This window comes from Propithecus coquereli, unplaced genomic scaffold (assembly GCF_000956105.1).
Source record: "Propithecus coquereli isolate 6110/MARCELLA unplaced genomic scaffold, Pcoq_1.0 Scaffold134, whole genome shotgun sequence".
NCBI lineage: Eukaryota > Metazoa > Chordata > Mammalia > Primates > Indriidae > Propithecus > Propithecus coquereli.
The window spans coordinates 5,173,085-5,189,870 of record NW_012137636.1 but is presented as its reverse complement, the minus strand read 5'-3'; the positions used below and the strand labels follow the sequence as shown (position 1 = coordinate 5,189,870).

At 39.3% G+C, this 16,786-nt stretch overlaps 1 protein-coding gene across 1 annotated transcript in view; it reads left to right on the top strand.

Annotated features, from left to right (window-relative positions):
- The first annotated feature begins 995 nt into the window (after positions 1-995).
- The window catches only part of BBS9 (Bardet-Biedl syndrome 9), a 501,118-nt gene continuing 485,327 nt past the window's right edge, over positions 996-16,786 (top strand). The window contains exons 1-2 of the mRNA XM_012638756.1: positions 996-1,059; positions 10,545-10,666. Of these exons, the coding sequence (XP_012494210.1) occupies positions 10,555-10,666 (112 nt within the window). The 5' untranslated portion in view covers positions 996-1,059; positions 10,545-10,554. The remainder of the gene's footprint in view (positions 1,060-10,544; positions 10,667-16,786) is intronic.

Here is a 16,786-nt window from a genome sequence, read left to right as displayed (position 1 = left end):
AGAGATGAGGTCTCACCGTGTTGCCCAGGTTAGTCTCCTGGCCACAAAGCGACCCTGCCACCTTGGCCTCCCAAAGTGCTGAGGCTACACGCATGAGCCATTGTACCCGTCCTTACCACCGCCACCCGGTCCACCGAAGCTGCACATTCGCGGTCACCGGGAGCCTCGGAAGCGCGGGAAGCCAGCGGGCACCACAGAGAAGCCCGCGACATGCCGCCCCGCGCGCCACTCAGCGTGAGCCCCGCCTCCAGGGAGGCCCCACCCACGAGCGCCGAGGGGCGGAACCGGGGACGCCGCGGGAGAGGCGTGGCCTGTTGCCTAGAGTCCTGGCGGGAGGCTTGTCTTCCTGAGGTAGTGCTGCAAGGACAGGGAAGGGAATTGCATTAATTATCTCTCCCCGCTAATGAGGAGTAGGCGGTGGTTCAAACGAGCCCTGCCCCAGTAGAAATCTGATTCCATCCGCAGCCCGCTCAGAAATCGTTCTCCGCCTTCCACGCCTCGGCCACCCTGCACTTCAGCCCCCAGAAGGCGCCGCGGGGCAGCGTCTGACTTGCGCAGTAGCGTCCGTTGTAAAGCGCTATGACAACAGGGCGAAGATGGCTTGGAGTTAGGCTGGAGTGGGGAGGTGTCCCTTCCGCCGTGGCTATCGGTTTTCTGCTTCATCCCGCTCGCCTCCTCCTCCATGATTTCCTCCTCTTTGCGAGCAGCAGGACTTGCAGTTGTTCTCGTCTGCCTCGTATCTACCGAGGGATAGATGCCGTTTCCTCTGCTTGTCTCTGGGGGTGACAGGGAGTGCTGGGAGCTTCTTGGGGAAATTGCTCCAACTCTGTGGAGCTGGTGGTGCTGCCTGGTGAGGCTGTCTCTTTGCCTCAGACGTGGAACAAGTTCGAACAGGAAAACCAGAGGAAGTAGTGAAGCTAAGGGTTGATTTTCTCTGCACCCTGTGTTCTTGCTCCCTCTGCTCCATCACTGGGACCCTTGTGAGGCTTTCTTAAAGGGAAATCTCCGGAAGGAGTGTTCGCAGAGAGGTGGGGCAGAGCCCGTCTGACTTGGCATCAGGTAAGAAAGTATGTCTGCAATTAAACTTCGGGTTCATGAATGCCCTTTCCATGTTTTGTGGAGAATACTGATCCTCTGATGCAGTGTAATGGTTTTGGGGATGTAAAGTGATCGGCTTCTTAGAAAGGATGTTTGCAAACAAACACTATGAAAACGAAGTGTGTGAGATCCTGTGAACATCTTCGAGAAAAGGGTGATGAGAATTTTTAAGGATTCCATTGAGGAATGTCACATGGTGCATGAGCATCCTTCTCCGATGCTTCAACAGGTTTGTGAGCAAATGGTCAAAGCAGTTCCCAGCCCATGACTGAAGTAGGATGCCACGTACTAATAGCCCCTAATCTTTCTTGTAATAGGATTATTGTTCTTTCTTCTTTCTTTGCAGACCTCAGCAGTTTAGATGCACTGAGCTGATTTTTATCAGCATCTCTTCCCAAACAAATCCTGCAATTGACTTCAGTTTCCTGGAGAAACTTATAGATTTTTTTGGTATTTCACTTTTACTTTAAAAATGAAACCATATCTTCCTTGAACTGTGATCTGGTGAAAAACAAAACAAAACAAAAAACAAGTGAAACCTTATCTTACACATAAACACATCTTACAAGTACACACAAACACACACACACAACTTGAAAGATGCTGCAGGCGAAACTGTGGGTCTTGACTAAAGTCTGCCAGCATTCAGAAAGACAAAGATTTTCTAATTTATTAGCATTTTGTAAAGAAAATGCTGATTTTTTAGGGGTTAATGCACTGAAGAATCAAAAAAGAAAAAGACTTTTAGAAACTTTATAAGTCTTTTTTAGAAGAATTAAAAAAACATTTTGAAAATAGTTTACGAGTTATTTGTGAGAGTTTAAAGAATTTACATTGTGTATAATTGTGCTTAAGTTACAACTATACACGTATGGTTATGGTACAACTTCTTGAGGGAAATACTCATTGAAGGGGAAAAAATCCAATAGCAATAGTTTATAGTAATTTTAAAAGTTTTATATCTTTTGAGGTATGTAGCAAGTCTTATCTTTCACAATACTTTCAAGTATTTTTTTCAAAATTATAGAAATACATGAAGTTATTTTAAAACATCCTTGTTGATTAATAACATTTACATTAAAAATTGCTATCAGTCTTTTTGGTGTCCCATTTAAAGGTGTCCCACCAATTTAAGATTGGTACCAGTCTTAGTCCAGAGAGTAAGATTGGCATTTGTAATTGTGTCTTCAGAGCACACTACCATAACCATCACCACCTCTACTACCGCTGCTGCTGCCACTGCCACCATTACTACTACCACTATTACTACTACTAGGTTACTACTGACATTTATCCGATTTATTGAGTGCTTGCTGTGGGTTGAGCCATTTTATCCTCCTACCCCCTAGAACAGTTGGGATACTAGAAAATAGGGACTTGTCTAAGGTCATATGGCTGGAATGTGGGGTCAGAAACTAAACACAGGTCTGTTCTAATCCAGCTTTTATGCTCTTTTGCTTTGTGTGTCTTTTATTGAAAATCCTACCACTGAACCCTTGTGTTATTGCCCTGAAAAGCAATAATATTCTAACTCTGCATGAATTTGTCACCTTTCCTGGATGGACCTGATTCCTACCTTCTGAAGTTTGAGGTGACATTGGCATAACCTAGAGAAAGCAAACCTCCAAAACCAACAACAACTTCAGAGTCTTAGCCTTCTAATTTCAGAATCTGCCTTAAAACTCTTACGTTCTTCCCAAAGAATTCTTCGGGGTTATCAGTGCCACAGCCATTCTTCTATTCATCCTTACACGTTGTAGGACTAGGTCAATGAAGTGTTAGAACATCCACCTCTTAAATGAAACTTAAATCTGTGTAAAGTTGGTATGGATATTCACATGCATGTGAATAAGTATCAAAAACAAAAAAGAAGGTGTTGAGTGGTAAGTGTGGAAGAAAATTTCTGGAGATTAGGGGATAAAGAGATTATGTCCCATTTATTATTCTAGGAAGGCATTTGAAACTAATCTTTTGTGCCTATTTATAGGAATGCACCCGTTAAAACCTTCAAATTATTGTTTTCTAATTATCCTTTAACACTTTAAATGTATGAAATACTTTTCTGCAGTTTGGACTTGTAGTGATCAGAATGAATATGAACAGAGCTATTGCTGTTGTAGTCCACATGTGGTAGCTGCATAGGCCATTTGTTCAGAGTTCTGGAATAGACCAGCCTGGGTTTAGGTACCACACAGCACTTATTATTAATAGTTGTCACCATTTGGGCAGGTTTCTTAATCTATCTGTATTCAAGGATACTTGAATAATAGTAGCTATGACTGTAGTTTTGTTACAAAGATTAAAATAGAATACTTGCAAAGCATTTGAACCTTGCCTGGGATTTAGTAAATGATTAGTAAATATTAGCTATTATTTTCTTTCAAGGTGAAGGAAGATGATAGTCATTGAAAACCTGATTTTTGGTTTTTATTTTCCATTTATTTAAGAAAAATCACTGAGGAACTGGAAATCAATATTGAATAGGGCATTAAAATGCAAACTCTAGTTCCTTATTTTTATTAATCAAGATAGTTAACTAAATAAAAAAGATCAATTTATACATATTTTATTTTTTGTTATTTGGAATACTTTTTGTTTGTTTTTGTGACCCAAAATCCAGGTTTCATGACTGAAAAATGCCCTTACTATTGTTCCTTACCTTTCTTCTTCCTAACCTGTCAGTGCTGGACCTCCCCCACCCAACTGCTTACCTTAGTATCTCAACGTCAAGGCCTATATCTTTCTCAATTTGGAATACAAATTAGCTGTTTATTTAAGTCCTAATTTATGTCTAATTTTTCTTTCTCTCATTGGTTTGCGATGTCTTCCAGGAGAAAGGGTAGAATTTCTTTTGCTAACCTTCTGAATTTAATTTGCTATTCTTTTTAGATAGTGGTAAATGTGGCCGAAATACAGGAGTGTCCTACTAAAAAAATGAAACTTTATTTTCACTATGGGAATTTTTTTTTTTTTTTTTTGCCATGGCGTCAGCCTAGCTCACAGCAACCTCAAACTCCTGGGCTCAAGCGATCTTCCTGCCTCAGCCTCCCGAGTAGCTGGGACTGCAGGCATGTGCCACCATGCCCGGCTAATTTTTTGTATATATATATTTTTAATTGTCCAGATAATTTCTTTCTATTTTTAGTAGAGATGGGGTCTCGCTCTTGCTCAGGCTGGTCTCGAACTCCTGACCTTGAGCCATCCACCCGCCTTTGGCCTCCCAGAATGCTAGGATTACAGGCGTGAGCCACTGCGCCCGGCCCACTATGGGAAATTTTAAACATAAAAGTATGAAGAATAGTAAAATGAACCCCATATATCCATTACCATTTGCTCTCTTTAAAAAAATAACAGCTTTATTAGAATATAATTCATTTACCATAAAATTCACTCATTTAACACATAATATTCATAATATAACACATATATGTATATCTTACTTGGGAATTTCTATATATTTACAGATATGTTCAGCTATTACCACAATTTTAGAATATTTTTATTGCCTCAGAAAGAAACCTCACATCTTTTAGCTATAACTCTCCTACCCTCCTCCCTCACCACCCTCCATCCCTAAGCAACTACTAATCTACTTTCTGTCTCTATGAATTTACTATTCTGGACATTATATATAAATAGAATCATATAATACATGATCTTTTGTGATTGGCTTCATTCACTTAGCATAATGTTTTTAAGGTTCATTGATGTTGTAGCATATATCAGTACTTCATTCTTAGCATATATCAGTACTTCATTCTTTTCTTTTTAATGGCCAAATAGTATTCCATTGTATGACTATACCACGTTTTTATATATTCATCAATGGATGGACTTTTGGGTTGTTTCCACATTTATAAACATTTATGTGTAAGTTTTTGTGTGGACATATGTTTTTATTTCTCCTGGATAGATACCTTGAATTGAAATTACTGAATCGTATGGTAACTCTACGTTTAAGTGTTAGAAGAACTCCCAGATTCTTTTCTAAAGTGGTTGCATCATTTTACATTCTCACCAGCAGTATATGAGGGTTCTGATTTCTCCATACCTTCATCAACACTTTTTACTATCTGACTTCTTTCTTTGATTCTATCACAGTAGATGTGAAGTGATATCTCATAGTTTTGATTTGTATTTCCCTGATGACTAATAATGTTGAACATCTTTTTATGTCCTTATTGGCTATTTGTATATCTTACTTGGGAAAATATATGTTTAGCCCTATTGTTCATTTTTAATTGGATTTTTTTTTTTTTTTTTTTTGAGACAGAGTCTCACTGTGTTGTCCGGGCTAGAGTGAGTGCCATAGTGTCAGCCTAGCTCACTACAACCTCAAACTCCTGGGCTTAAGTGATCCTCCTGCCTCAGCCTCTTCAGTAGCTGGGAATACAGGCATATGCCACCATGTTGGGCTAATTTTAAAATTTTTTCAGAGATGGGGTCTTTCTATATTGCCCAGGCTGGTCTTGAACTCCTGGCCTCAAGCAGTCCTCCCACCTGGGCCTCTCAAAGTGCTGGGATTACAGGCATGGGATACCATGCCTGGCCTACCCATTTATTTAGATCTTTAATTTCTTTTAATGATGTTTTATAGTTTTCAGAGTATAAGTTTTGTACTTCATTTTTTTTTTTTTTTTCAGACAGAGTCTTGCTCTGTTGCCTGGGCTAGAGTGCCATGGCATCAGGCTAGCTCACAGCAACTTCAAACTCCTGGGCTCGAGCATTCCTTCTGCCTCAGCCTCCTGAGTAGCCGGGACTAGAGGCCACCATGCCTGGCTAATTTTTTTGTATATATTTTTAGTTGTCCAGCTAATTTCTTTCTATTTTTTTTAGCAGAGATGGGGTCTTGCTCTTGCTCAGGCTGGTCTGGAACTCCTGACCTTGAGCGATCTTCCCGCCTCAGCCTCCCAGAGTGCTAGGATTACAGGCGTGAGCCACCGTGCCCGGCCTGTAACAAAGGTTTTCAAGACTATTTTCACATGATAGCTATTTTCACTTGATGCAGTGTTTATATTCAAACTCCAGCTACATCTCTTGTGGTCACTTACCTAAGGATTTTGATTTTTCATTTTTTTGATTTTCTTATTATTTTTTCATTCTGTTACCCAGGCTGGAGTACAGTAGTGTGATCATAGCTCACTGTAAATTTGAACTGCTGGGCTCAAGTGATCCTCCTGCCTCAGCCTCCTGAGTAGCTGGGACTATAGGCGCATGTCACTACACCTGGCTAATTTTTAAATTTTTTGTAGAGTTGGGGTCTTGCTAGGTTGTCCAGGCTGGCCTTGAACTCCTGGCCTCAAGTGATCCTGTCTTAGGCTCCCAAAGTGCTGGGATTACAGGCATTAGCCGCTATGCCTGGCCAATTTCGATTTTTTATGTATTCATTCAATAGCATTGGCCAAAAAGCTCTCTTTTCTCCTTATTTGATGTTTAGTGTGTTCTCTAGGCAGCCTCCATGAGGTTTTTTCTTCTGCCACATGAGGTGAAGGTTAAGACCCCTTCAGCTGTTAAGCAGCTCTTCCTTTTCTATTTCGTCCTCTTCTTCCTGACCTCTGTAGCCCTCCAGAGCCCATTCCTTCTATCTTGGATACTTGTGTCTGGTTTTCTCCAGACTTGCCCCCATGCACCTTTTCCCTTTCCTGATTACACTTTGTGTCTTTTTGCTGTCATAAATCATAGCCATGATGAAGATGATTATATGTTGTGTCTTGTGAGTCCTTCTAGTGAATCTTAGGTATTTCAAGTGAAGAATTTCGGTGATATTCTGCTCTGGCTGCAAGAAAATTATCTATCTTCATTCTGGTAATCCAACAGTATGACATGTTACAATTTTCCTATACTTGGAGTACATGAGACTATGTGGAATTTATCAAATACTGTTACTTCTCTCTCCAAAAAATCTAATAAAAGTGTAATAAAAGTGTTTATTACATTTTTTGAATACTTGCTGCCGGATTTGAAGTCACCTATGACTATAAGCGTGCGCCACTGTGCCAGGCTAATTTTTCTATTTTTTTAGTAGAGATAGGCTCTCCCTCTTGCTCAGGCTGGTCTCTAGCTCCTGAACTCAAGTGATCCTCCTTCTTTGGCCTCCTAGAGTGTTAGGATTACAGGTGTGAGCCACCACACCCGGGCCTATATTTTTTATTTTTAATTGTGGTAAAATGTATGTAACATAAAATTTAATGTTTAACCATTTTTAAATGTACAGTTCAGTAGCGTCAAGTATATTTACACCGTTGTGCAGCCAATCTTCAGAACTCTTCATCTTGTAAAATCGAAACTATATACCCATTAAACAACAACTCCCCTTCCCCAGCCCCTGGCAATCACCATCCTTTCTGTTCCTATGAACTGGACTATCCTAGATACCTCATATAAGTGGAATCAGTACAGTATTTGTCTTTTTATGACTGGTTTATTTCACTTAGCATAATAGTCTTCAAGTGTGATGTAGCGTATATCAGAATTTCCTTTTTAAGACAATAATATTCCACTCTGTGTATATATCACATTTTCTTTATTCATTCGTTCATCAATGGACATTTAGGTTACTTCTGCCTCTGGGCTGTTGTGAATTATGCTGCAGTGAATCTGTGTGTGTGAATATCTTTCTGAGATTCTGTTTTCAGTTCCTATGGTTATACACCAAGAAGTGGGATTGCTGGATCAAAACTTCTAATTTTAATTTTTTGAGGAACCTACATGCTATATTCCGTAGCTGCTGTACTGTTTTACATTGCCACCAACAGTGCACAGAGGTTCCAATTTGTCTACATCCTTGCCAACTGTTGTTATTTTTTGTTTTCTTTTTTCTTGAAATCAACTCACTTAGGTTGGATTTTTTTTTGTTTTTTGATACTGGCCATCCTAATGGGTGCGAGGTGATGTTGCATTGTGGTTTTGATTTCCATTTCCCTGATGATTAGTGATGTTGAACATCTTTTCATATGCTTTTTGGCCATTTGTATATCTTTTTCGGAGAAATGTCTATTCAGGTTCCTTTGCCCATTTTTTAATTGGATTGTTTGCTTTTTTTTGCTGTGGTTGAGTTGTGGGAGTTCTTTATATGTTGTAGATATTAACTCTTTATCATATATACATAGGACTTGTGAATATTTTCTCCAGTTCTGTAGGTTGCCTCCACTGTTTTCTTATTTAATCCTCACAACAGCGCTCTTTATTTTGTAAATGGGGGAGCTGAAATGTAGAGAGGTTCAGTAACTTTTAGTAACTTGCCCTTGGTTGCATGGTTAGTACACGGTAGAGCGTGAATTCCAACTCCAACAGGCTGCCTCCAGAGTCTGCACTTTGCATCACTACATTAGTCACGGCCAATTTCTTGGCCAATGTCGAATGAAAACAAATGGTCCTGGTTTCTATGATTAGCCCATGTGGAAGGTCTACTTTAAGAAACAGGTTGATCTACAATTTTAAAATGAGTTTATCCTCATTATTTGCAGATTCTGTATTTGCAAATTTGCATACTTGCTAAAATTTACTTGTAACTCCCAAATCAATGCTTGTGATGCTTTTGCAGTAATTTGTGGTCATTCATGTGCAGAGCAGCAAAAACTTGAGTCACCTGACACACATGATCCCAGCTGAAAGCCCTCTTGTTTCAGCTCTCATACTGTAAATTAGTGTTCTTTTATGGTCTATAGTATTTGGTGCCATTTTAAAAAATATTTTTGTGCTTTTCTGAGGGAGTAGATGGTGATTTCACTGTTTAAAATGACGCTCAGATGTAATGCTGAATGAAGTGCTGTCTAATGCTCCTAGGTGTGTAAGAAGGCTGTGATGTATTAATACCTTATGGAGAAAATACAGGTGGTCCCTGATTTAATGATGGTTTCCTTATAATTTTTGAACTTTAGGATGGTGCGAAAATGATACACATTCAGTAGAAACCATACTTTGAATTTTGAATTTTGATCTTTTCCTGGGTATATTAAATGCATTTATTGGGATGTAACCCCACTGTAAATCGAAAAGCATCTGTACGTATGATTTTTTTTTTTTTGGTTTGGTAGAGAAAAGGTCTCATTATGTTGCCCAGGCTGGTCTTGAACTCCTGGCCTTAAAGCCATCCTCTCTCCTTGGCCTCCCAAAGTGCTGGGATTACAGGCATGAGCCACCACGCTTGGCTGGGTACATATGATTAGATAAGCTTCATTCAGGTTGATTATAGTGATGTTGGCCCTGAGTTCCATGGTAATGAATCGACAATATATATTAAATAAGATATCTTTAATCGGAAACACATTAAAACAACATTGTGTATTGATTGGTTGACGAAAGTATTTTGATTAGAGGCTCACAGGAACCTAACCCTGTGTTTCCCTTAGGAGCAATGGTTTAGTATTCACTAATTCACTGTGTGTGGTGACCATATAAAATATAACTTTTGCAAATAAGGAGAATTGACTGCATTTCCTAACTACCATTTAAATCAATGTAGCCTGACGGAAAGCCTCATTTATGTTAGATAAATGAACTCTTGTAGGATCTCAGGACATATGATGTCATGTTGTGATTCAAAAGGTCCAAGTGCTTTCACCTACACATAGCAGTAACTCCATGGTAGGTAGAGCTGGTATATGCTTATTCTAGATAAGAGATCAAAGTACAGAGAGGTTGTATGGGTTGCCTGAGGAGACACATAGGTAGTTAGTGGTATCAATGGACCTGCAGCCCAATTTTTCTGTTTATTTTTTGGTGTGAATTTCCCTATTCCATCTTGCCTTTCTTCAGTTAGAATGGGGAGAGGAGTGAATGCTTTTGGAGTGCCTGTAATGTAACAGTTCCAGCGTTACCCATTTGATCTCATTTGTTCATCTTAGCGACTCTTCGTAACAGGAGTTACAATCCGCCCTCCGTGTCCCTGGGTTTCACACCCACACATTCAACCAACTGTGGATCAAAACCTGTGGACACTGAGGGCTGACCGTATTGGGCCATTTTATATAAGGGACTTGTGGGTTTGTGGATTTTGTATCTGCTGGGGTCCTGGAACCAATCCCACAAGGATGCGGAGGGTCGACTGTGGTGCAATCTCTCCAATGATCAGACTGAAAGGAAGTTATGTATTTTGTTAAAGACTTATGTGCTAAATAGTGTTGGTAAGATTTCAATTTTGATCCTGCAAAGAATTTTTTTTTGTTACTTTGTGCTGTTTTCTCCTGTCTCAGATGAGAGAATTAGCCCAACATAAATGTATAATTTCTCAGCCCAGTTTACTAATGATGTTGCAAGATAATCTGATTAATGCTTTTTACCATTTGGATTTGTCATTTTATATATGTGTATAAAATGTTAAAAATTAAAGTTAATACAGAAATGTTCTTTTCAAAAGTGTCCAAGTTTAATTTACTATGTCTTACGAGATAATTAATTCATGGTGTGAAGTGGGTTTTTATTATAAATGAATGTTTTCTTTTTAGAGTGAAAGAAATGTCTTTATTTAAAGCCCGTGATTGGTGGTCTACTGTTCTGGGAGAGAAAGAAGAATTTGATCAAGGCTGTTTGTGTTTGGCTGATGTTGACAATAGTGGAAATGGACAAGGTAAGCAACTTACAACCATGCATCTTGGGAGCAAAACTGTAAAGAGATGAAATAAAAATGATTGGCTTTTAAAAATACATACTTTATTGAACTTAATTGAACTGTCAAAACTGTGCCCTAATTTTGAAGGTAGTCTTTTCTATAAGTATTATTTAGGTAGCAGATTGAGAAATAGAGTTTTTCTGTTTTGTTGTTACGTCGTTCTGGTTTGTGTTCATTCTGTCATACTATTTGATGGAATTTATAAAAAGTTACATGGCATTACTTCGTTTGTTTTCATTTGTAGCAAAATTAGGTCTTGTAGGGTAAATATTAGTAAAATATTTTGAATTTTTTTTTAAGAGTACTTAAGTACAGTAGTGAGAAGGGGGAAAGTAGTAGAATAAGGAGTTCAATCTGTAACTGTGAACAATCAAATGAGATAACTCACTTCCTTCGGACCAGCCTAATTTTGAACAATTTTCTTTTTTAGAAATTATAAGAAAAATGATATTTTCCATTGGATCTGAAAACTATTCATACCATAATGAAATTATACTAGCTCTATTTGTTGGTAGAAAACAATTGTTAAATCATTGCTTTCATTATCATAATAATAAAAACCCATATCCTGTCTTATTCTTAAATATTACTCCCCTTTGCATCTTCAGATTTTTTTTTTTATATTTTTGTGCCCTTCCAGCTGGGGACCCTGAGGAAGTCCCAGCTGGAAGGGGACATCTTCATATTTTTTAAGTGACCTTTAAAACAGTTTAATTCTATATCATCGTATTGTTACTATTTGAATTTGTATTTGGTTTAAACAATTTATAATGATGGGCTTTTTTTTTTAAATCCAAATAGTCATTAGCTTCTTAAAAAACTTATTATAACCATTCTTTTGTTCAGTGTATATAAATATTGTCCCCTTACATTTTTCTTTATTCTGTTTCTCTTCCGTGTAATAAAAACAGTAGGATCTGGGGGGAAAAGTGAAAAGAGAAAATTATACTGGCAAAGAAGAAGAGTGGGAGGTACTGTACTGCATTGAGCACCTACTAAATTGTTTCTAAGGAAGATCTGAGCCCTGTTCTTCCACCAACAGGAGATGAGAAGGCCTTTTATTCAGAGGGTGTCCTCGGGAGGATCCTCAAAGATCAGCAACCCTGCCTCCACTCAACTGTTTGTTAAAGCTTATGATTCCCCAATTATTTGGCAACATAAAAGAGTGATGCCACAGAAATACTGCCAGAGAGACCAATTTCAAACTCATTTCTGTCCAAACTATCTAAAATTCAGCTTGGTTGGAAACTATTTTTACTGAATAACATAGTGTTCACTCAACAATTTCTATTAGGGCGTCTCACTGGGGTGCTACCAGTGGATTACCAATATGCTGAGATGTTGCTTCCTCCCAGTTTGTGGTCAGCTGTGAACAGCGTCCTCTGTTTTTCTAAGCATGCTGTACAAAAGTCATTACATGTGTGTGTTCCACATAGACAAAAACACTGATCGTTGTGTCCCAAAGCCTAGACCACCTGCATAGTAATGTCCTGGAGTGATTGTTATATAGAAGATTTTCTATCCTAGACATATAAGATCCTATAAGATTTTCCTTTGGGAAGGGCTGGGATAGGGGGGCGCTCAGGTATCTGCATTTTTGACAAGCTCCAAAGTTGAATCATGGCACTCTAAAGTTTGAGAATGATTATTGTTTTTTTTTTTTTATTTTTTTATTTTTTTGAGACACAATCTCGCTCTGTTGCCCGGGCTGGAGTGCCGTGGCAACAGCCTAGCTCACAGCAACCTCAAACTCCTGGGCATAAGCAATCCTCCTGCCTCAGCCTCCCAAGTAGCTGGGACTACAGGTGTGTGCCACCACGCCCAGCTAATTTTTTCTATTTTTAGTAGAGACGGGGGTCTCACTCTTGCTCAGGCTGGTCTCGAACTTCTGAGCTCAAGTGATCCTTATACCTTGGCCTCCCAGAATGCTAGGATTATAGGCATGAGCCACCGCACCCCTGATTATTATTGATCTTATGGAGTGGAAGGTTAATGAGAGCAGTTTTGAATATGCTCTGTTTAAGATAGATATGTCTAGTATACAGAATAGAGATAGAGGTTTGAGAATGAGAAGTGTGCTGGTTGTATCTGAAGCCCTAAGAATGGGTGAAAATGCACAGGAAGAGCTGTTGGAATAGAGGGAAGGAAGCACAGTACCATAACCTGGAGATTGTGAGCATTAAAGGGAGAAGTTTGGGAAGAGTAATAGATTTTCAGAAGGGCAGGCAGAGTCAGGAGAATCAGTTGGCCTGGTACCTGGGAGGCAAGGTTTAGTGATATGAGGACTGAAAAGTTTCCATGCCATTTAATGGCAAGGGGTTCATTAGTGTTCTTGATGAAGGTGGAGGAGTGGGCACCATGGTAACAAGATCTAGATTTGCAGTGAGTGAAGTGGGAGTGAGTCAGGGGTAGGGAGACTGAGTGTTTATGGCTCCTTAAAGAAACTTAGCTGTGAAGGGAAGAAGGGAGGATGATGATTTAAAGGTAATACAGGGCCAAGGGAAATGGAAAAAATTCAATGTGTAGGATAGAGAATATTGATAGAGCAGGGATCCAGAGAAGACAGTCAGAGATGGGAACAGGTGTGCAGATGGAAAGGTTAACCTTGAACCGGGTGTGGGAACTTTTCTCCATTGTCACAGAAGGCAAGAAAGTAAGAATGGATATAGATGTAGACAGGTTTACAGGTTGGGTTGGGAAGTTGAGACAGTAATGTCAGTTGACCCCAACTTTTTTTTTTTTTTTTTGAGACAGAATCTTGCTCTGTTGCCTGAGCTATAGAGTATGGTGGTGTCATCATAGCTCACTGCAACCTCCGACTCCTGAGCTTAAGCGATTCCTCCTCCCTCAGCCTCCGGCGTAGCTGGGACTACAGGAATGTGCCACCACACTAAGCCTGACCCCTACTTTTTTTTTTTTAGGTGATCAGAGAGTGAGAGGAGGGTAGTAGGCATCCTGAAGTTGTTTTAGGGGAAGCCAATTTGATATATAGAAGGATTCCTTGCTAATCTTGAGAATACCATTGAAACTTATACATTTAAAGTGGTACGTACTTTCCTGATTCTCTTAACTCAAGATTGAGACTCTTTAAAGAGATAGAGTAAAGAGGGGAGAGAGAATCTGAATAATCCAGTTTAGATTACATGCCAACCTGTGGCTCGGAGTGAGAGTGTTTTTTTTTTTTTTTTTGAGACAGAATCTCACTGTGTTGCCGCTGGGGCTAGAGTGCCGTGGCATCAGCCTAGCTCACAGCAACCTCAAACTCCTGGGCTCAAGCTATCCTCCTGCCTCAGCCTCCTGAGTAGGTGGGACTACAGGGATGTGCCACCACACCTGGCTAATTTTTCTATTTTTAGTTGAGATGGGGTCTCACCTTGCTCAGGCTGGTCTCGAACTCCTGAGCTCAGGCGATCCTCCCGCCTCGGCCTTCCAGAGTGCTAGATTACAGGCGTGAGTCACTGCACCCGGCCTTGGAGGGAGAGTTTATTACTAAAATCAGAGTAGAAAACACATAAGACTGACTGAAAACAGCCCCTACATTTACCTTTTAGTGACTCAATATTTATAAGACACACGGGACAACTATCCCTTATATAGCTGCTCATACACATGTTCTTACCCATCTGTAATGGGAGATGAGCATGTGTACCTACTGCTTCAAAGGCGGTTTCAGGGAGCCCTTGCACTTCAAGTTGAGTATCTCTGGGTGATATCCCTTTCTCTTGTTACTCAATTGTGATTCTGTTCCAATATTTTGCTGCCTCTAGACTAAGTGGTATGTATGCTATTTCCAACTCTAAATATAATAATAGAGGAAAAGAAGAAGAGAAGGAAAATTTAAAATATTAAGATGAAGGAGTAGGAAAAATTGTATGGCAACTTAAGTCCTGTTGGGAGCTACATTCCTCAGTTTTGCAACTGGTCACCAGGCTACTATTTTTGTTTTTTTCACTTTGACCAGTCTTCTGTCTGGTTGAGGCCCTTGGTCTTGGTTGAGGTGAAGGGACTAGGGAAGTGGTCTAGGCCTTCATTTTTGATGGATCTAGAACACTGATGCTTCCCTAAAGAGGATTGCAGTAGTTTCATTTATTCCTGGTCCAGACAACAGGGAACACTGGGTGTCACTCATAGTTCTCCAACCCTACCAGGTTCCTATGAGATGAAAAGGTGGTCCTGGTTACTGCAGACTAGGTTGTGACAGTACGTATAATGCAGACTGTTGCTGTTGGTCTCTGTGTATTGGAAAAGAGCAAAATGCATTACACAGATTTAGCACTGTAATCAATGGATCTTAAAAGTCGGCTGATTAAATGATTTAAAAAAAAAAAGGAAAAAAAAAGTACTCAAGCCGGGTGTGATGGCATGTATTGGTAGTCCCAACTGTTCAAGAGGCTAAGGTTCGAGGATTGTTTGAGCCCAGGAGTTTGAGACCAGCCTGAGCAACATAGCAAGACCCCATCTCAAAAAATACAAAAAGAACCGTACTCAAGCAGATGAGTTGTTGTAGTTGGCTTTAAGAAGAGGCTAGATGTAGAATAATGGAAGAATTTGGAATTTACCCTGTAAGTCATACTGATCAACCCTAACTCTATAAGACCTCTTAGACTTTACTAGTGGCAAATTTGGTTATTAAACAGGGATGTGATAGGTATCACCACTTCTGCATATTTAAGTTTTTTGGCATTGAATTTTGGAAACCACCCAAAATCTTGCCTAGGAGTGGAACTGATTTTGATTTTCTGCTTGGTGGGGAGATAGAGTTGCACTGGTTTCCATATAGCTCTCCCAATATAATATCCCATACCGTATATGTTAGGGAACCAGTTGGTGTTGTGTCATTTTCTGAGGAAATACACTTCCTTCAAATTCTCAGAAACTGGATGAAAAAGTATAGGTTGGCTTTGTTCTCCCCCTGAGTAAACTATGTTAAAAAACTTCTTTATCACTGGGCCTCCATACTTGGCAACAATAGTATCTTTCTGGGCTTCCAGAATTAGTAACTCAGAGCCAATATTCAGTATTTTCACAAAGCATGGATATTTCCCTTCCCTCAATACACTTGGGTAAATGACTACCAGTTCTGTAGGGAAGAATCTGAGGAAAATTCATATTAGGCATGTGTGGTGTGGTAGCAATGACTGTTCATGGCCTTGTCATTGATTATGGAGCTCTGTGTCTGGGGAATGGGCAAGAAGCCATGACTCTAATATAGTGGCTTCATTTAGTTCTCTTTTTCATTGACCTGGAGTATTTTTGGTTATTAACTCCAAAAAAAGGCCTTAATATGATAAACACATTGTAGTACATTCTTATAATCAAATACTACTCAGCAAAAAAAGAAAAAAGAAGAAATAAAAAGAGAAAGAAGTCTTAAGTCTTCTTCAAGCCTTCTAGACTCACCTAGACATTCTCCTCTTCATGTCCATTTTCTCTTCTTAAAGGACACTAATTGAGTCCTATCACACACCTAATTGGCAGTGACCTCAGTTTAACTTGATTATATCTGCAAAGACCCTGTTTCCAAGTCAGGTCATGTTCACAGGTACCTGGGGTTAAATCTTCAACTTTTCTTTTCATGGGGTGAGGGACACAATTTAACACACAATACCCATCCTACCATTTCCCTCTCTTGTACTCAAGACTAGATATTGTTAATAAAGGTACTTTATCTATTGAGGCCTCAGAACCCTTTTTAATACTGTGTTTTCAACAGCTACAACCAGTTGTAGGGTTGATACTCTATGATGAAATCAGTTTACAACATTGCACTAATCCTTTGATAAAGGGGTTTGCTTTGATTAAGTTGAATTATGACTATGATACCAAATCAAGGCTTAGGAAAAAATGTAATATGTTAGTACATTTGAATGTTGGTGATATAAAGCTATTTATGAGAAGGTATATGTTATTAAGTTTACTTTAATTACATCTACTGTTGACAGAGTGGCCTTTGTATATGAGGCAAGACTGGATTCTTTTAATTTTTAGATTTCTCTTTTAGACATTAGAAAGTTTTTATCCAAAGAAATTTGCTAATATTTAATTCTTCATATCTCTTTTTTTTTTTAAATTCTCTCT